Source organism: Sciurus vulgaris (genome assembly GCF_902686455.1).
Source record: "Sciurus vulgaris genome assembly, chromosome: 2".
Classification (NCBI taxonomy): domain Eukaryota; kingdom Metazoa; phylum Chordata; class Mammalia; order Rodentia; family Sciuridae; genus Sciurus; species Sciurus vulgaris.
Window position 1 is genome coordinate 154,263,746 of NC_136462.1, and position 20,479 is coordinate 154,284,224.

At 47.5% G+C, this 20,479-nt stretch overlaps 2 protein-coding genes across 19 annotated transcripts in view; one reads left to right on the forward strand and one right to left on the reverse strand.

Moving 5' to 3' along the window:
- Nucleotides 1–20,479, forward strand: part of LOC306651254 (adipocyte plasma membrane-associated protein-like) — a 191,115-nt gene that overhangs the window by 8,879 nt on the left and 161,757 nt on the right. For 14 of the 18 annotated variants that reach the window (XR_013761112.1, XR_013761113.1, XR_013761114.1 and 11 more), the window contains one exon: nucleotides 1,085–1,213. The exons of 1 other annotated variant lie outside the window; for it this stretch is intronic. Coding sequence is in view for 12 of the 17 variants with exons in the window: in XM_079123787.1 (XP_078979913.1) it covers nucleotides 1,085–1,213 (129 nt within the window). In the remaining 5 variants the exon portion in view is untranslated. Of the gene's footprint in view, nucleotides 1–1,084; nucleotides 2,252–8,488; nucleotides 8,818–9,672; nucleotides 9,797–20,479 lie in introns of those variants that run through there. 3 more of the 18 variants (XM_079123792.1, XM_079123791.1, XM_079123790.1) reach the window with 3 other exon arrangements.
- Nucleotides 1,755–20,285, reverse strand: CST7 (cystatin F). The gene is made up of 4 exons (XM_079123970.1): nucleotides 20,036–20,285; nucleotides 9,744–9,916; nucleotides 7,839–7,955; nucleotides 1,755–7,170 (listed from the first exon to the last, which is right to left on the reverse strand). The coding sequence occupies exons 1-4, from the start codon at nucleotides 20,268–20,270 to the stop codon at nucleotides 7,093–7,095; spliced, it is 603 nt and encodes a 200-aa protein (XP_078980096.1). The 5' UTR covers nucleotides 20,271–20,285; the 3' UTR covers nucleotides 1,755–7,092.

The following is a 20,479-nucleotide window of genomic DNA, read 5'->3' on the forward strand; positions in this document are numbered from 1 at the left end:
TTCAGCAACTGAATGTGAGGTCCTGTCTCCACAGCCAGGGAGTCTGTCAAAGTTGAAGCATTGTTGTGAGGCTCAGCTGGAGTTGAGTATGGCAGCCAGGGATTTAGTACTGAGGTTTGGATAGAGAGGTGGAAATTGGCGAGGTTTCTGAAAAAACAAATAACTACTTGAAATGAGAGAGGGAAGATCTTTTAGGATAAGATGGAAAGAGAAGAGAGGGAAAGATACATGACCAAACAGTGGGAGGAGGCATTCCACTGGTGGTAGAAAGCCCCTTATGGAAGAAAGCAACTTTGATCCATTGCTGTTGAACCTTCTAGAGCTAAGTTGACTTGAATGTCTTCTTTTAAATATTTCCAGTGACTAGGAGACATTATTCCCAGGACAGTTGCAATTGTTTAGGTATTTTCACCTGAATTAAAATGTAGAAATCTGATATTAACTTCTAGATACTGGCCTTATGCAGCTGAATCCTTTGTTGTAATTTCCTACCCGAGGTTCTTCTGTTCTGTCAGAAATCCTGTCTCCCCAATAATTTCCCTGCTTAAAACTCTTCATCAGCCCCATGTTGCCCACAGAGTCCAAGTCTAAGCCCCTTGGCCTAGGCACCCAAGAGATGTCAGAAGTGCCCTCAACAGTACTAATGTGGCAGAATTGGCTGTAGAGGTGTGTGGTGTGTGGACTTGTTAACTTACTTAACTCCCAGGCTATTTTTTGAATGTGAATTGCTCTCAATTTCCATCATTTCCATCCTACACATCTGACATACTTTAATCAGGATTCGTGTACGTGTATTCTGGTTAAGTTGTGCCGGGTTTGACCCAGTGTTCTGGTGGGTGAGGTCATTCTTTGCCTTGGCTTCAGTGCATTTACTTCCTTGGGTGTGATTTGTATTTCTGCATGTTCATCTGCACTGTCCTCATGCTAGCTTGGCCTCCTTGGCCTGATCTGCAAGGGGTGGGGGCATGGCTACTCTTGCCTCTACACTGTTGGACTTCCCTGAGGAACCTGACCATTCTTAGTTGGCAGGGGACAATCTTGTTGTCAGAAGGTAAACTGTCTTTGCACTGTGCTTCCCTTCCAGCTGTTTAGTCAGGAGACGTTGATGAAGTTTGTGCCACGGTACAGCCTCGTCTTAGAACTCAGTGACAGTGGCGCCTTCCGAAGAAGCCTGCATGATCCAAATGGGCTGGTAGCCACCTACATCAGCGAGGTACATGAACATGATGGGCATCTATACCTGGGCTCCTTCAGGTCCCCCTTCATCTGCAGACTCAGCCTCCAGTCTGTTTAGTCGGCCCAGCAACTACCCCATCGTGCGTGCTAAGAGTCATTACACTCAACCACCATACCTGATCCAGGAGGAGCTACGGACATAGTTCTGACCCCATGTACTTGTCAGTCCTCAGAGGTGTGATAGGAATGGCTATTGCAACCCTGAGAACGTGCGGGCTCTCAAGGGCACCCCAGACTTGGACTTCACTTCATCTTTAGAGGAAAGCATAACATATCTGCCACAGGGAAGATAAATTCAACGTAAAGTCATGTCTCAAAAGAAAAAAAAAAAATGCTTTCCGAGTATAGTAATTCTCCAGGACTTGGGAAACTTTGTGCACTTTTAACAGGTCTCAGGATTTGTTGGAGAGAGCAGGAGAAGAGCTGCCCAGGAATCTTGCTATTGCTGTTGGCTCTGTCCTGCTGGCCTCAGTGTCCTCACTCTTGTTTTTTTTTTTTTTTTTTTTTTGTGGGGGTGATGTTGGTACAGGAGGATGGGGTACACAGTAGAAATATACTGAGGCTAGTCAGCAAGAACTGTGTGAACCAAGACTTTAGACAGTTTCTTAGGAGCTGTGTGGGACAAGGGCCCTCGCTCCCTGAGCATTCCCTCCATAGTGGAGGGCTATCCTCCCACTTTCCACCTGCTGAAGCCTGGCCTTCCTTCATGCTGGAAGTTTTCAAGACCTTGAGTAAGCATGTAGGAAAAGTGGACTGATTCCAGTGGCAAGAAGACTTCCTGGGGTTTCTTTCTGTGAATACTTATGCTGCTGGAATTGGACAGTCCAGTGGTTTAGTACCTACTACAGGGGTGTGTTTAGGAATGTCCTTTTTACTTCACCTCTAGACCTACAGATGTGAATAGTGCACATGTTGATGTCATATTTGTGCTAGTGTTCTAAGCCCCAAGTTGCTATGTAATTTGACAAGTCTATGTACTGGTCTTAATTTTGATAATAAATAATATGAAATCTGCTTTTCCGTTGATTAACTTTTTGATGCTATGGACTGGGAGAATCTTCTCTACTTACTTGAAGTGATTGAAATTTAATTCCATCAAGTGTTGATATGAGGATCATCTTGATGAGAGTTGTTTTAGGGCCAAACATCCTATCTAGTTTGCTCAGAAGGGAAGTCATGGGACCTCTCATGGCACTAACCCTCTTTAACTGTCTGCCTCCTTGTGTTGATTCTTTTTCTTTCTTTTTTTCACAATGCTGGGGAAGGAACCCAGGGCTTTGCATATGTTAGGCAGGTACTCAACCACTGAGCTACACCCCAACCTTGTTGATTCATTTTTTGATAGATTAGTATTAGACTTCTCTCCTGTTTTCCAGCTTACAACATGGGGCTGGCACCTGTTCCTTTCTTTCCTGGTGTTTGTGAGAATGCACAAGAGATTGTATCTCTAGAAGCATTTGAAAAACTTGACAGGTAATATTTTAAACAGGTTATGATACAAAAATTCAAAGAATTTAAAGAGCCCTTATGTTAGGGGAAGTGCCAAGTGTTTTTTGAGTTAATCTTTGTTAATCTGTTGTGTCACCTCCACTGGACTGGCTTTATGTGGAATAAAGTGACAGTAGACTAGAGGCAAAGATTGGCTCCAGTCCAGCTGATACAATCTGTGTTTCATCAGATGAACAACCATTAATATTGTTTATTTGACTTTATAGGAAAGAAAACTTAGTAGTCATTATTAATTACTTTTTTGAGGGTACTGGGGACTAAACCCAGGGATGTGCTTTACCACCAATATATACTTGATTTTATTTATTTATATATATTTTATTTTGAGACAGGGCCCTTTCAAGTTGCTGAGGCTGGCCTTGAACTTGTGATCCTCCTGCCTCACCCTTCTGAATACTTGGGATTACAGGTGTGTGCCACCATACTGGCTATTAAATACTTTTTAACAGCTAATGATGGTACATATCATGTATGAAAGAATAATAAGGTAATACCTAGTCACTGTGGCATAAAAACAATTTAAATGTGCTGGACCTGTATGCTGACTTTTCAGTTGTTTGAGAACAGAGAATTTTAAGCACAAATAAGTGCTTTGTGCTTATTTTTTAGTTCTCAAAGGTGCAAAGAAGCTGGTAAATTGTTTTTCACAGTTTTCAGCAAAGGAGTCTTAATTTTGACTCAGGTGTTGATTTTCTGTCTCCAAGTGTCATTTCCTGTGTTCTATCTAATTTGGCATGACAAAATGAAAAAGATAGTCTTCTTTTTAGATTTAAATATGTGACATGCTTTTGCTGGTAAACATAAAAGGAATTTACTCTACTGTGAATTATTGACATGTTTTTAAATTCAACCAGGTGATTCATTGAGCGCTTCTATTATCTATCGCACAAAGATTCTTATCAGGATTTAGTTACTTTCATCGGAATGAAATTCCTTTGAGATTTTTTTTTTTGTCTTGCATGTATGGTGCTTGGGTTTAAACCCAGGACCTTATACATACCTAGTGCTGCTAAGCAAGCACTCTACTGTTAAGCTGCATCCCCAACCCCTTTTCAAGATTTTTATTATCAACATATACTTGCACAGGAGTGTACAGTTGTGAAAATTTTTATATACACGTGCTTTTGTTTTTTGTATTTCTTTTGAGACTGGGTTTCACTATGTCATCTCGGCTGACCTGGAACTTCTGGGCTCAAGCCCTCCTCCTGCTTCATCCTCCCAAGCAACTGGGATGTCAGGTGTGCATGCCACACCTGAATGCAATATACTAACTTTTAATGAGGCTAGGAGATGTGGTTTCATTGTACAGATGGGAACTGATTCTCTAAGGGTCAGTGACTGCCCAGAATCACAGCCAGAAGGCAACTGAGCTGGGGACTCCTGTGCCATGACTGAGGCACTATGAGTCTGGACTGAAGACAGGTGACCTGCCCAGTGCCTGATTGGGCAGTGGCCACTGGCTGCAACCTGTGGATTGTGGTGTTGCTCTGGTTCTAACTTTGGTGGCACATCCGAGTCCTCTGGGATGCCAGGTCTTGGGGTAGACTGGGCACCATTTATGGTTTGAAGCTTCATAGGCAATCCCCATGGTCAATGGTGGAGCATTAATCACAGCTTGGGCTCATCTGCCACCTACAGAGGAAGCTAAACTGAGCAGGAGTGTGAAGCATGTGGCCATGGGTCTGGCTTCCTACGAGTGTGCACAGCTGGCAAGGAGTGTGTAGCAGTTTGGGGAAAACTATGGAACACTCAGGGCAGGGCTATCAGGATTTTGACTGGTTTTGGGCAGGGTGAGACCTTGAATAAAAGTGCTTTTCCTTTTATGGGGGGTCATAGTCCTGGTATACCTTAGAAGCCTTGGTACTTAGTCTTACATTTTTTTAGTGATAATAACGTTAGATGATGGTACCACTTCCTTTTGGTGTTAGAGTAATTCCCTTTGTGTAAGGTTCAAGCTGAGAAATTTTAAAAGTAGGTAAAATTGGATTGGTAATGTGGGATTTCAGGTCATCTCAGGTTGACATCCATCTCCAAGTTGGTATTCTGTTTCACCCTTTGTTTGAATCTGTCACAACTCTCTTTGGCAGCAGGAACGATGTGTCTCTAGGGGAATGGTTGGTATGTATGTTTCTGATAATGCTAAGGCATGTTGGCTGTTGGATTCCAGAAGTCAAGGTTACATGGGTTGGCTCAGTGTCTTTCCTTTTCGCATCAGCATGCTGGTTTAAGGGGGAACATATTCAGTAACATGCGAAACATGAAACAAATTGTAAATAACTGAAATGGTGGTGTATCATAGATAAAGCCTTCCCTTGGAGGATAGACCCCCAGAGAGACTTTCTAGAAGCCTGAAATGTGGTGTGGGCTGCACAGGCCTCTTGGGCCTAGATAGGGACTGGTTTGCCTTAGTTGTAAGAGATGGATGAACTCCCTACTCAAATGGTGTATTGAAAATCTCAGGTATAGGTTAGTGTTCAAACCTGATAATGTAAGGTCAGGATCGGAGGCTTCCTCCCCACGAGTGAAGCTGCTGCAGGGGTTGGCAGGAACCCTTGTCTGAGGAACCCTGGCTAGGACAGGGGAGCTCAGTTACAGATCATGAACATGGGCCTCCCTTCCCCACACCTGTGTACATCCATGCTCACTCTGACAGCTGGGAGACAGGAAAGCCAGGGAGCCTGACCTTGATGTGCCCTGGTCTGTACTTAATGTAAATGAGATGGACTGGGAAATGAGGTATGGAGCCTCTTTCTCTGCTTCTTCAACTTGCAGATGTCACCCAGGGCCTGGCTCAGCTATATCTTGATGTCCTAGTATCTGTGACTCCCTGCCTGGTTGTGCGTGGGGTCAACAGGGCCTTTATGGAAAGATTGCCTTCAGGGGCCTTAGGAGTCACCAAATAAAGTAAATGTCCAATGGCATTGCTGCCACCACTATCCCTGAATTAAATGGCCAGGAGGTAAGTCAAGGCAGTAACAACAAAGGAAAATTTGAAATCATGGTTACTTATATCACTGAAGAAAACCAAAGAGTGATTTATTTTGTTTACATTGATCATATTTGTGATAGAAAGCTAAATTGCCATGCATATTTGATGCATATTTTCTTTCCTACCAATTATCAAGTTCATGTTCCTTCAAGGTGCCAACATGCCTTCTGCTAACTGTGTGCACCCTACTTTACAGTCACACTTTAAAGAGAGCTTAGAGAGGAAAAAGCCCACAGTGAGTGGTGCAGGGACCTGTGGTCAGTTTCCTCTGAATGAAGGCTTACAGAACCAGGCCACCAGCCAGCTCCTGGGCTTCACCTCTGTGGTCTAGCCCCATACTTCTTCTAGCTCAAACTGAAGATCTATCTTTCCCCAGGACCTAGTGGTCTTCAGCCTGCAATTGACTTCCTTTTCTGGTGCCCCTGCACAGCCTGTTCCTGGATGTCTTTGTAGGGGGATGGTTCCACTATCTGCCCCACCCTACCTGCCCAGGCTCTTCTGTGCATGTGCTAAGCTGTTCCAAACCCTTGGGTCTCAAAGGCAGCAGAGAACTTGGTTGGAGGCATGACCCTGAAGAAATGTGGCTGGAGGGCAGGCTCCTCTGAACCTCTATAGGATGCTGCTGCCCTGTCTGTTCACCGTGCTGACAGGCTTCCCTGTTTCTGGCTGCTCAGAATTCACATTTTTATTAGTAGCTAATTGCTGAACAAGCCTCTGAGGACTTTATGGAAGCAACCTAAACTTGCCAGACCAGAGAGTGAGAAGGACCCCTGGCACTGCTCTTCTTGCCTCCCTGATTTTCCCACTAAAAGGTGACACATAGAGCCATTGCATTGGAATGATCAGCCCTTTATTCATAACTTTAATCATTGACAGAGGTCAAGTGATCAGTAGCACACTTTTCCCAGATCTAGTGCTATAATGCTAATAACTGAGACCAACAGATGAATGCCTGTACTGTCTTTGGGGTGAGGGATGGGAGGGTGTACCCTGCCCTACCCCTGCAGGTCAGCCTACATCTGTCTATCCCCAAACCCAATGAGGCCCATCAGAGGACTCAGGCCCATATACTCAGACCCCGTATCTAACATATAGCATCAGTAAAGTTAATTACAGAAGGAAATGTGATATATTTAATCTGGCTATGATGTACTGTTGTTTTCCCATCCCAGCTACTCTGTAATCACCCATTAGCACTTCCATCTGCCCACACATAAGATCCTAGAAGGTTTGTAACAGCTGGGCATAGGGCTGGGGCTGAAGATAACAAAGAGCACATGGGTGGTGTCCTTGCAGCTCAAGTTTTGCTGAAGAGGCAGATGTCAGGCGAGAGGCAGATGTCAGGCAAAAGGCAGAACTCAGTGGCAACGAATAACAGGCACCTCGATCCTTCGGAGCCAGGGGATGACCCAGACTTCAGAATAGCAACTCAGAACCTGAAAAAAGAAGGGCCCACCTAAGGACCTTCTGACTGCCCCAGAAGACCCTCCCCACCAAATGACTTTCCTGGCATGCCTTGGGCCACTAAGGCACTGTGTTTGTGTGTGCACATGTGGGTGTGTTCCTCACTGAAGAGGTCTCCCCCACCCCTATTTTTATTTGGAAAATTTTCAAAGTTGAAAGAATGATTTAAGAATAATGTGCTTTTCACCTGTATTATGAATTATCAAGTTTTGCCAGATTTATTTTCTCTCCCCAGAGGTTTATATCATATCATGCCATATATGGTATATCTATCATAACATGTATCAAGCCATATATAATATATGGATCATGTGATATGTCATACTATATATAACACACGTATATACACATGTATATATACTTTCTGAATTATATGGAAGTTTTTCTTGCTCTAATCTCCCTGTCCCAATTCTAGGCATTTTTCTCCTGAGATGTGCCTCTCAGGGAGGGAAGGGCAGGCTGTGTAGGGGGTTAGGGGGAGGATGCTGTTGTCTCACACTCTCCATGTGTGTCTGCATGTTGTGCCTGACCTCTTCTGGACTGAGGTTTGGAAGTGTGTGGTCAGAGAAGCAGTCCTGGCCTTGAAGAGTTAGTGGGTCAGTAGGGAGGGCTGGGCTGAGAGGGTGGCCCTCTGCCTTACGCGCTTTAAGTCAGGGTTGGTTTGGAAGTCACAATTATCCAGGGGATGGTGTGTGGTTTTTCTGCACGTAGTTCTGCCGATTTTCACCTCCAGCATGTATTTCAGGCCTTTCACTACCTGAAAAGAATAAAGGAATAGGATCCTGGGTTATCAGGCACAGGGTGGCTAGAATGGCAGCTCCCCTGCTAGCAAGAGGTACGTTAAGACAGGTGAGGAGTTCTCTGGGGAGTGAGGGTGGCTCCCCAGAGACACCTCTGGGTTAAGGAAAACCCAGGACTTGCCAGAAGAACTGATGGAGAGAAAGCTGGTGCCTGGACTCCCCCCAACTCCCTTTCCCCTGCCTACTCACAGGGCTGACTCTGACAAGGGCTTGAGGACTTTGTGTCCCATTTTAGGATGGCTCGTTTCTGCCAAGAATTCTGCATTCAGGAGGGATTTCAGGCTGGGGTTGCCCCATCCTACAGCCTCCATGAACCCAACATGTTTGAATGGAGGACACACTGGCTGAGTCTGGGACATCTGCTAGCATCCTTCTGTATTCCTGGGAACAGTGTGTTTTGTTTTATTTTAGGTTTCAACATAGCCCTTCTCCATTTGGACGTGGCCGTGACCTAGTTCATTTTCTTCATTTTCTTCATTTATATTCTCAGAGCATTTGGAGAAAAGTTCCTCAAGTTTCAATCTCTGGCCCACCAAATACCAAGTGAAATAAAATGTCCAGCATTACCAAGGTACAGAGGGACAATGTCCTGACCCTGTCATGGAAGACTTTGGGGACTCAAGTCTAGAGCATTGCGCTGACCTTCCTGGGGAAGGCAAGACCTGTGGTCCCTGAGGACAGTGGCACACACCAACTGTCTTCTATAGTATGTTTCCTAATACTAGGGCACAACTGCAGTTTGGGGCTGGGGTTGTGGCTCAGTGGTAGAGCATTTGCCTAGCATGTGTGAGGCACTCGGTTTGATTCTCAGCACTGTATATAAATAAATGAAAAATAAAGGTCCTCAACAACTAAAAAAACTTTTTTAAAAACTTTGCAGTTGCCTGAAAGCATAAGATTATAAAAGTCACCACTAACCCTGTGACTCAGGGTAACCACAAATGAAGTGAAGACCATCTCTTTAGGGTAAGGCCACTCCCACATCCCTTCTCTCCCTCCAGCACCAGGGCAAGCTGGGTGTGTGGATGTCATCCTAAACCAACTTCCCACATCAGCAGATGACTGCATGGGTGTCCCTGGGTTTAGCAAATAGGGAACCACCAGGCAGCCACCTCCTGAAGGTGTCCCCTCACTGTTCTGTTTCCCAATGTCCATGCTGATCCTGTATTGTTAGGACCAGAGATAAAGGCTGACTGTGCCCCCTGGGCTCCCGAGGAAGGAGGAAGAGCACTGGGCAGACACAGTAGGTTACTAAGAAGAGTAATGGCCTTGCAGGATGTGACCACTGAGCAGGCTGGTGGCATACCAAGTTTGTGAGTCAGAAAGGGAGTGGCTTGGGCACAGCTGTGGGAATGTATATGTCAGGTGAATGGTGAGAAGATACAGGAGAGGGTAAAGCTAGGACAGGGGTCCTGGGATCCTGGTGGGGGCAACTCCAACAGGTATAGCAGTGGTCTGCTCTGCAGGACTGTCAGGCTCAGCATTGCACTCTAGGAGTGGTGTTACTGGTCATGTGCTCCTTACTCCCACTAACGGTCTCTGGGCCAGAGGCCTGGTGACCACCCAAGGGAAATTTGGTTTGAGCAAACAAAGTGCCCTGCGTTTTTGTACTTGGCTGTGAGTCACACTGATTTTGGTTGCTGTCATCAGCTTCCTGTCCTTGTGTATGTCCAGGTGGTAGGTTGCTGCCTCTTTGCTTCCCAGGGGTGTGTCTGATATGTGGTCACCAGAACCTAGACCCTCACCTGCACCAGGGCTCGGCTAATGTAGGACTCCTTGAATAAGAAGATGTCATTTGTGCAGTTGTTGAACTTTTCCACACTGTGTCTGGCAGCTTTGAGGACTCCTGGGTCATCAGTCTTTATTCGTTTGGGAAATCCTGGCTTCACACCTGAGTTACGGTCCTGGGAACAGAAGTCTGAAAGAGAGAAACAAGTACCAGATGGGAACATTGATGGTAGCAGGGCACATGACCCAGGGGGGATTCTTTATGCCTTAGGTCACTCAGTTATTCTCTCTGCCCTGTAGCCCTCAGCCTTGACTACCCCCGACCCATCTACCCACCCTCATCCCACAATGCACTTGTGTATCCCCATGGCTGCTGTGTATTCAAAGCTGAGGATGGTGCTGAAGGTGTGATATAGTCCCTATCTGTTGTGGTTTGGATCTGTGGTGTTCCCTCAGAGCTTCTATATTAATACAAAAATGTTCAGAGGTGAAATGATTGGATTGTGAGAGCTGTAACCTCATCAATCCATCCTAGTTTGAATGAACTGGATGGTGACTACAGATAGGTGGGGTGTGACTGGAGGAGTTGGATTCCTGGGAGCATGCCCTGGGAGGGTTCATCATCCCTCCTTCCCCTTCCCCTTATTCTTCTTGCTTCCTGCCCTACAATGACCTGAGAGTTTCTCCTCCACTACCCGCTTCCACCATGTGTGCTGCCTCATGTTGGTCCTAGAGCAATAGATTCAACCATCTGTGGACTGAAACTTCTAAAATCTTGAGTCCCAAATAAACCTCTCCTCCTCTAAGTTGTTCTTGTTGGTTTAGTCAGCTTTTATGTTGCTGACTAAAACGCTGTTTATAAGTCCTCCACCATACAGAACATTTTCAGGACCCAGGGGAATTTCCAACATGTGTTAAAGGAATAGTGAACATGCCCCACTAGTGGTGAGGTGTCTGGACAGGATCTGGTCTTAAGGTGTTAGGAGAAGTTGACTCAGCCTGCCCTTCATCCCACCTTGTCCCAGCTAAGTGGATCACGTGGTAGTATTCAACCCAGTTGTGCCTCCCCACTGGTAAAGAGGCTGGTTGCCCTGGCTTCAGCCACCCTCCTCTTGCACTCTTGGCAAAACATCTAATCTCAGGCTGTGGCTGGAGCCCACCCTAGTGCTCCTACTTCCTGAACCCCAGCACTGGTGCCTCTCCTAGACTGCCCCCTGAGGTTCTCTGGGTACAAGTCTTCACTTTCCTATGAATGAATGCCATTCCGTAGGGCTCCACTAGAGCCTGGCATGTAGTGGGTGAAGGATGGTAGGTGAGCTGGATTGTTTCCATTTTCTCTTGCTCTTCCTATACCAGGAAGGCCCATATTTGGTTGAAAGATGGGGAAAGCAAGATGAGGGGCTTCTGACACTAGCATCTATGCCAGAGCTAGGCAGAACACAGGATCCCAACATCAATCCTTGACTCCCCAAACCCTTCTGCTCCCAGTTTCCAGAGAAACAGAGCTGACAGATGCGGAGGATCCCTGATGACCCAAGTCATCAAGCTCAAGTCCAGCTTGCCATTCATTTCTTTGTTCAGCTCATTCACAGGTACTTGCAGCACCTACTGAGCCTCTTCCTGAGTCTTCCTCCTCCTGCCAGCTCTGGGCACTAGGGATGCAGCCATTTAATGCTCTACAAATAAACAAGATCAACAACAGAGCAGTAAGACATTTAAGGAAGGAGAGTGAGGAGGACAGGGGCCTGTCTGTGAGGATGCTGGGTCAGTGGGTCACACCCACGCACAGAGATCAGGGATCCATGATAGGCAAGGGGCACTGGTAGGCCAAGACCCAGGACACTAGGGGTGCTGGACTGAGGGGAGGGTTAGGGGTGAGGCAGGGCCAGACACAGGTGTCTGATTTTTATTGTAAAGAAAGTCTGAATATAAATAAGCCACAGAGGCTGTATACTACAAAAAGTGGATAAGGACCTTTTCTGGTTGGTGGTTAATGAGTGTCTTGAATTTTGGATTCTCTATTTTTTTTACTTTTTCTTCCCTTTGCTTGTGATAGAAGCCCCTCATGTTACTTTTCCTATCTTTCAGCCAAATATGGGCCTTCCTGGTACAGGAAGGTTAAAATAATAAAAAGTTCAAAGTTTTACGGGGAAATTCTAAGTAAACTAGCAGGGGAGGGAGAATGGGATAGAGGGTCTTAGGTTGGTAAACTGCCTCTCTTTTTAAGAATTGTCTGAGCTGGACACAGTGGTGCACACTGTAATCCTAGTGACTTGGGAAGCTGAGGCAGGAGGATTGCAAGTTTGAGGCCAATCTTGGTAAATTAGTGAGGTCCTAAGCAATTGCTAAATTTAGCAAGACCCTGTCTCAAAATAAAAAAATTAAACGGACTGGGAATTTAGCCCAGTGGTAAAGTGCCCCTAGGTTCAGTCCCCAGTACCCCTTCCCCCTCACACACACACAAAAGAAAGAAAGGAAAAAGAATTTCTTGAAATATTAGCATGCCACAAGGCTGGTGCTGATCAGTGTGGCTGTTTATTAAATTAATTACATTTAATTAATTAAATAGGAAATTTAGCTCTGTGGCAGGCAGCAGGAACCAACTTTCAAGTACACAGGGGCTGCAGGTGGCTATAGTCTCATTGCGTGCTGCAGGTGACAGTGTCCCTCCCAGCAGAGGGCCCTTTTGGGAGATTGGGTGCTTCTTCCCTTGGCTTATACTTTTAGGACGAGCCTCTCAGGTAAAGGTAGGGACAACCCTGGGTGTCTCTTCCTTCAGGGGAGACCTGGCTGTCTGAGGGTGTCAGCAGTGCTTACCAGATAAGCTTTGGGGCTTTGGTTTCTACTGTGGAAAGTGAAGAGGTGGGTGATGACCCGTGGTCACCCCTCCCCCTCCCCATTGAGCCTGCAGAGCCCCCTGTGTGTCTGGGTTTTAGATATGCTGCTGTTTGAGGAAGTAATGGGGATAAGGGATACAGGCTTCCTGAGGAGTTGAAGCACCACTAGGTTCCTGAGATTATGAAGAGATTGAAACATTTGGGAGAAAAACACCAAGGTAAATGCAATGGAGCCTTATCAGTTTTATTGTAGGGAGCAGATCTGAGTGTCCCTCTGGAGGAAAAGTATCCCCCTCTTGGGGACAAAGTAGATGAACATAAGGCCTAATGGAAGGGGACAGGAGAAATAACTTTTACCTTGAATTGGGTGCTATGGTTTGGATAGGAGATGTCCCCTCACAGTTCCTGTGTTAATGCAGAAGTGTTTGGGGATGAGATGATTAAATGTGAAGAGCTGTAACTTAATTGGTTTATCCAAGTTTGAATGAACTAATTAGGTGGTAACTGTAGGCAGGTGGCTGGAAGAGGTAGGCCATTGGGGGCATGTCCTGAGAGGGTTTGTCTTCCCTGTGGCCCCTTCCTTTGCTCTCTGCTTCCTGGCCACCATGAATGGAGCAGTTTGAATCCATCACATCTTTCTGCCATGATGTTCTGCCTCACCTCAGGCCCAGAGTGATAAAATTGGCTTGCCATGGACTGAACCTCTTAAACTGTGAGCCCCAAATAAGCTTTTCCTCCTCTAAATTGCTCATCAGGTATTTCGATGATAGCAATGAAAAGCTGAATATCACTCTGGGAGTTGGGAATTAGATAGGCCAGGGTCTGAGTAAGGCCCAGAACAGGAAAGAAGGGTGAAAATCTCACAAGGCAGGAGGATCTGAGCCCAGCAGGATGGCTTCTGGGAGAGTCCCCAGGGGGAGGGGCAGGTTTTATCCCAAGTACCCAATCTCTGAAACAGACTGCCCATGTGGGAGGGTGGAATCAGTCAGGTGGGTTATAACATCTACCTGGTGATGTTCTAACCAGGTGACGGATGTCACACCAGAAGTGAGGAGGGGTGATTGGAGCTCAGGTCAGTGATCTTATCAATAAGCTACTAGTGAGAGATGCATAAGGGCCATTCCCCAGAAGTGGGATCTGTAAAGGCCCTCCCTGGAACCCAGACGTTTGACTCCACTAAGTATGCCAGGATGGCAAGGCTATTGGCCACCTGCAGCCTGCTTGTGGGGTGGAGTCTTCTCTCCTTGTGGCAGCCCAAGGGGTGGGTAGTGCAGTAAAGGAGACACGAGTCTGGGGAGTTCTGTAACTTTGAGGGTAATCTCAGTGGCTCTGGGGCTTAGCTTCCTTTGTGAAGAGAGGCCAGCACTGTATGACCAAGCAGGGTGCCATCTGGCAAATAGGTCCCCCACTGGCTTCCAGGCCAGAGGTCCAGGGTAAGACTAAGCTGCAATTACTTTGTAGGCCTCTCTAGACTTTGGCACCCAAATAACTTGACCTTTTGTTCTCAAGAAAGTAGTATATTGCTAGTGTCCCCTCTTCATAGAACTTTGTGGCCACATGGTCTGTGTGTTCTCCATAGCTGTGTCCTGCACAGTGTCCTCTGGGGCTGTCCTTCACAGAATGCCCTCCAGTATGACATTCCCTAGTAGCCTTGAAAGCCTTCGCAAAAGGTCTCCCAAAATTAAAATAACAAAATCTGCTTCTGTTCCTTGAGCACCAGAGCTGGGGTTGGTGGGTCTGGGTGAGACCCTGGAACCTGCCTTCCCTGGGTGCTTCTGGCCCAGGTGGGGCACAGGTGGTGGCAGTGGGGGTCTCCTGGGCCCTGCAGAAGTCAGGTCAATATGGGAAGGAGCCCAGTGTGAGAGGCTGCTCCCTGAGCACCAACTACCTACTGACCACAGGAAGTGGAGTGTGGGTTTTAGTCTAGACAGCAGAGAAGACACACTTGTGAAAGGGACAGCGGTTTCAATGTATCTATGCCCTCAGAGAATAGTTTTTTTTTTTTTTAATCTCAAGGTGGAATAATTTAATTGCCCATATTTTCTTTGTAAAGAAACATGTATTTTTCTTTCTTTTTTTTTTTTAATACTAACTTCCCTATTTTGGGCAAGAAGAGTATAACAACAATGAAAAAGTAACAATCATTCTTAGAATTTCAAAGGTAACAACTGTGAACTCTTTTTTCAAATAATATGTATGAGGTAGGAAGTATGGGCTGTGTCCCCAGAAAGTGAAGCAGACTGAAACTGGGGGCCCCTAAAAAATTGAGAGCAACTTCCTTAGTTAAGACTGAGGGACTGCTCGCCCTGACTAGGGGGCCCCAAGGAACCTGAGAGCTGAGATCACCCTCTTCCCAGTCTGTCCAGCACAGGCTAACTAAATCGTCATGTTTATTTCCTGTCTTTTGTCCCATTTTGCCACCTCTTCTCTTTTAAAAGCCTTCCTCAGAGACTCTAAAGAAGAAAATTTTGAAATAATAGTTTCTCCTATCTTCTTTCAAAGCTGGCTTTGAATAAAATCCATTTTTCTACCACTTTGACTCTGAGTATTTTGTGACCAGTGGGCAGTGTAGTCTAGCCTCTTCCCTGGGTGGCAATAGTATCCTGTAATATAAGGTAGGAAGCTTCCAGAACACTGAGATGCAGGTGGGGCTTTGGGGGCTGGGGTAGGTGAGAGAGGAGCAGTGCCTAGCTAGCAACTCGGTGACTCTTTGAGAGGTAGGGGACTTGGAGGGAAGATTGGAGCTAGGTGATGCACAGCACTGTGCAGGTACTGATCCAGGTGCGCTGTTCTTCCCAGGAGGCCCTGCCCCAGTACAGTCACGGCACAGTGGGGGGCCAGGGACACCCAGTGTGCAGATGTAAAATGCTAAAGGGCTTGGAGAGAGGAAAGCTTAGCTTCTGCCCTTATGGGTTTAGGATGCTAGTCAGTGCACATTAGTGTCCTCAGAAGTTGGGCTTTTTAGGAAGAGAGGAAATTAAATAGGACCCACTCCAGAAGTGCCTAGGGGGCAGCAACTTCCCCTTTCTACCCTACAGCAGCTCTGGACTCTCCAGGGTACTAGGATGGACTGGGGATCCCTGTAAGGCTCCTCAGCTGTTCTAGACTCTGGGTACTGGGTTCATGCTCCTGTAAGTCACCCCTTAGCCCTCTGTAGCACTAACAGTCCATGATTTATAGAAACCTGAATGTCCCTCCTCTCCTGGATGGTGAGGATGAGAGTGGAAGGGAAAACTTGGAGGAAATATTTTAATATCCCTTGTTTAAAAACACATCCCCCTGCCCATATAAATCACAAATGACTTTTACTCCAACATTCCTGTCCCTGTTTCTATTCCTAATGTACCTCTGCACTCCCTTCTTTACAATCCTAACATTGATGTTCGGATTCCTGGACATGCTTCATGTAAATATCTAAAGAATTTAAATGAGACTGGAAGTCAAAAAGGTGACACCAAAGTTTGGGGGACACTGTCAGGATTGGGAGTATTATTAGTTGCAGCAATTGCTCACTGTTTTCAGGCAGATTGAAGAGACTAGAATCTGCCCTGGAATTACCACTAACATACATGCCAATGTCTCCTAAAGGACTCCACAAATAGCTTCTGGGGTGTTCTACCACTGAGCCATCCTCAGCCCTTTTCATTTTATTTTGAGACATGGTCCTTGCTAAATTGCTGAGTCTGGCCTTAAACTTGCAATCTTCTTGCCTTGCCTTCCGAGTAGGTGGGATTATAGGCCTGTCCACCTTCTTAAAAATTGAGAAACATTGCAATCTTCTTGCCTTGCCTTCCCAGTAGGTGGGATTATAGGCCATGTCCACCTTCTTAAAAATTGAGAAACATTGGTCACGTGTCCCCATAGGAAGACAATAGCATTTTGGACACTGGCCACATTTCAAAGTACTAAAGCTGAATAGAAGACCTTGGCCTTTGGCTAGTGCCCCTCCTTCCTGTTGGTCCCCACCCTGAAGTCAGGGAGGGGAGTTTTGTGGAAGACCTCCCGCCTTTAGTAGAAAGGGGAAGTGTTCAGGGAGTGTAGGGAAGCTGGTCTTGCCCACCATCATCCTTTGTCAGGAATGATCTAGGTGTGGCTTGGGAGATGGGGGAACTCCAGTGTGTGAAACCATCTCCCAGGAGGAAACCCAAGTATCTGAAAGCCAAACATTCCTGGGGGGGTGGGGGTAGGGGTGGGGTTGCCCTTGTCATGGGCTGTTGCCAAGCTGGGTGCTGGGACCTTTGAGGAGTTTGAAGTTTGTGCCAAGGACTGAAGTGGTGGGAGGTAAGTGTACTGCTCAGGGGTGCTGGTGTCCATTTTCTGCCCACTTGGAGATGAGACATCTGAATCCTGCACCCCTGTGTTCCTCTTACCTGATACTATCAAAATTCCAAGAGTCTGTGTCCCTATCATGAAATCCATGGGCTATACCCACTTACTTGGGCTCCAGGGTACCCGAGTGATGGGGAATGAGTAAACCCATCCTTTTGAGGGCACACATGTCCCCTTGGCATACTCAGGATGCTGGTCTCTCCCAGGATTAGTCCAGATATCTTATTCCCACTCCCCATGTTGGAATCCCAGCTCTGCATCTCACTGGCTATGAAACTTTGGACAAGCTGCGCAACCTCTCTGAAACTCTGTGTCTCCATCTATAATGTGGAGATGATGATGGCAGGAACCTTCCAGAACAGTGGTGAGAATACATGAAGTAACACACATGAATCAACAGTGTAGTTATCATCCAATATATCAACAAGCAATAGGGCCACAGTGAAGGAGGGAGGTCTCTGAGGGCAAACTGATGTCCAGCACACAGAATCTCAACACATAGAAGGTGAGTGAGTGGTCACCTCCAGGTACAGCCTGCAGTAGTTACCAGGGGTTCCTGCAGGAGGCCAGGGGTATGGGTGCCCCTATCCCCCGCTTTAGAGGGTCTCTCCTAGCAGGTAGCTACTTGACCACAGATCCCTGCCCCAGGGTCAGAGGGGTTACTGCAACCTTAACTGAGGAGGGTGGTGGGTGGGACAGTGTGACACATGGCAGCTAGTGGAGCTTCCTGGAATTGATGAGAGATTGAGAAAGAAGGGCTTTTCATTTTCAACCAACGGTGAAAGGGCAGAGGCAATGTGGCAATTTCCTAAGTTCTTTTTCTTTTTCTTTTTTTTTTTTTTTTTTGGTACCGGGGATTGAACTCAGGGGCACTCAACCACTGAGCCACATCCCCAGTCCTATTTGGTATTTTATTTAGAGACAGGATCTCACTGAATTGCTTAGTGCCTCGCTGTTGCTGAGGCCAGTTTTGAACTTAAGATCCTCCTACCTTGGCTTCCTAAGCTGCTGGGATTTCCCTAGCCAATTTCCTAATTCTGAAGGGCTCAGGGAGGAGACAGTCTCAGGTCTATACAGTTTAGTTAGTGGGCTTGGAGAGAAGCCAGATGCCCAGAGGGTGCCACCTGGAATCCCTTCTGCCAGCTCTCTCCCTCTCAAAAAGGCTCTGAGATCTGTTCTCAGAGAAGTAAGGGAGAAGCTATAGAGGTCATGGGGGGGAGGTGAGAGTAGATTCCGGTCTGGGGCTCCTGGCCCTGTTCAACCTCCAGGCACTCTCACTCTACAGACAAGGCCCTTGATGGAAGGACCAGGAGCAATTGCTGTCACCATCATGGCAGAGAAAAGGGCTGCACCAGACAGACTCATGAGAAAGGGGCAAGGTGGCCGCAGAGACTCCAGGCCCACGGTGTACCTCTGTAGTGCCTTCCCTGACCCACCTCAAGTAAGGCTACCCAGGGTGGAGTGGGGATGTAGTTATTTCCCATTTCATGGATGCTGGGACTGAAGCTTAGGGAAGTCCCAGGATCCATGGCTAGTGGGTAGTGGGTCTGTAATGTCCTAAGGGCCCCCATAAGTGAGGGTGGACTCTGGGCACCCATCTGGGCAGAGAACAAATCTTGGGAAGGAGGCCCCGATGCAGCCCGGATGTAACTCTGTATGGCTCAAATACGGTGTGGATAGAGCAGGGCTTTGTCCAACATCCCTCACCAGCAAAAGGGAAGTCAATAAGGCCAGAAAGATGCCATAACATCTTAAGACCACACTTAAGACCACAAGTGTGTGTGGTCTTAAGGATTCCCTAGTACTCCTATGTCTCTACTGTGTCAGATGAGGACACAAGGCAAATCAGAGCTTATGCAAATCATAAACAGTAAGTATGAATAATTAAATTCTAGGATAAGGCGACACCACAGGCTCCATATCCCCTCCAGGACACCTTTCACCAAGGCATTGAAAAGGGGCTTGCTTCTCTGGTGTCAAAGTTCATCTTCTGCCCCTGACTTCCCTCGTTGGCAGCAAGGGGGAAGGGAACAGGAAGGCAATGTGGATAAGGACAGAGACAGGAGGAGACACTGAGAAGCTGGGGTCAAGGGTCTTATGGTGTGAGCTAAGAAGGCAAGGAGCAGGTGAGGATGCAGGGCTGGCACCCTGTTCCCAGCTCATTGCTAGGTGTGGGCCTCCCACTTAGCAATGTGTTAACCACCCCATTTCTGAGCACCCACCCTGAGGCTGCTGTGGCTTGTCCCCTTCTCTGAGAGCAGAAGATCCACCCACCGCCCCTCCTGTCCTGTTTCTGTGGCCTCCAAGCTACAACAGCCTGAAGCTGTGTCCCCCAGTGTTCCTGACTCCTTGGCATCTTGCTTCATCATGAAGTGATGTGACCCTTCCATGGTCCTTGGAGGCTATGGACGAGCCCCTTGCTATTGGCCCTGCCTGAACACCCTCTGCCTGGTTACCTTTGGCCAAACTTAAGCCCCCTTCAAAGAGGGACAGCAGCAGAAACCAGCTGCACTCTAAGTGCTGTCCCTGCCAGCAGAGAGGTGGGCTTGGTGACAGGGTTCCTTCATTAAACAAGGCAGGGGCCCTCTCACTCTTCCTCTAAGGTCTGATTCTGCAGGCTGGGGAGGGCATCACCCAGCTCTTTCCCGGGGAGCAAGTGCTCAAGCCTGTGTGTGACTTGGGCAAGTGACCCAACCTGACTCTGCCTCAGTTTCCCAGCACACAGAGAGTGTTCCCCTCTTCCTCCTCCCCAGCCTCCCCTGCATGGGCCAGTAGGGTGCAGACTGCAAGAAGGGCCACTGTCTGATTCTTAGGGTCGCTGAGACCAACTCACAGGAGAGCAGCCCTCAGGCAGGCAGGAAATAGGGGCAGTCAGATAAAAGCTGTCGCCTAACCGCCACTCACCCTTCCTCTGGGTCCCAGACCCTTTGCGACCGGTCTCAGGAACAGCGTAGCAGCAAGTACCCGAAGACGTTTCCACTGTTCTCAACAGGGAAAGTCCCCACGTCTCCCATCCCTGAAGCCTGCTACCCCAGAGGCAGCTGCTGCCAGGACCCAGATCCGAGGCAGGGAGAAAGCTCAGGGACCCTGGAGCAATCACAGGGCTGGTACCCCGAGGAGCGACCAGGAGACCCTCCTCTTACCTGGGGAGGGGCCGCCTCTGGTGCTCGAGATCAAGCAGCAGAAGGCAAGCAGCGCCACGATCGACCGCATGACTGTCGGGCTGAGGGCAGTGCGGAGCAGTGGGCTGCGCTTTCGGGTCGGTGGTGAGTTGCCGGCATGGGGTGGAGTCTGCTCTGCACACCGCCCCCTGGACTGGGGAGGGGTCGGGGCTGCCTGGTTTGGGACTGGGTAGGGGGTGATTTCTTGCTGAATCATTTTAACCAGAAGCTCATCTCCAGATCTATTGGCCACAAGGCAACCACTTCCTTTATAAGTTTCCAAGCGGCTATCATTTACTTGGGGAGGAGGAAGAGAAGTGAGACCTGCCAACAAAGTGTGGTGCTATTTTCTACCCCAGAAACACAGACGGGAGGGAGGGAGGCTGGCTTTAAAAAAAAAGGGGGGATTTTCAGAAGCAGAATCAC

Bases quoted from the DNA above. Each gene is read 5' to 3' on its own strand.
- CST7 (XM_079123970.1), bottom strand. From the start codon at position 20,270: ATGATTCAGCAAGAAATCACCCCCTACCCAGTCCCAAACCAGGCAGCC. The intron at 7,956-9,743 runs GTGAGGGTCTAG...TATTCTTTTCAG, and splicing joins TTAGCCGAGCCCTGGTGCAG to GTAGTGAAAGGCCTGAAATA. The intron at 7,171-7,838 runs GTAAGGCAGAGG...TTCTTTTTTCAG, and splicing joins CCAACCCTGACTTAAAGCGC to GTTCTGAGTTGCTATTCTGA.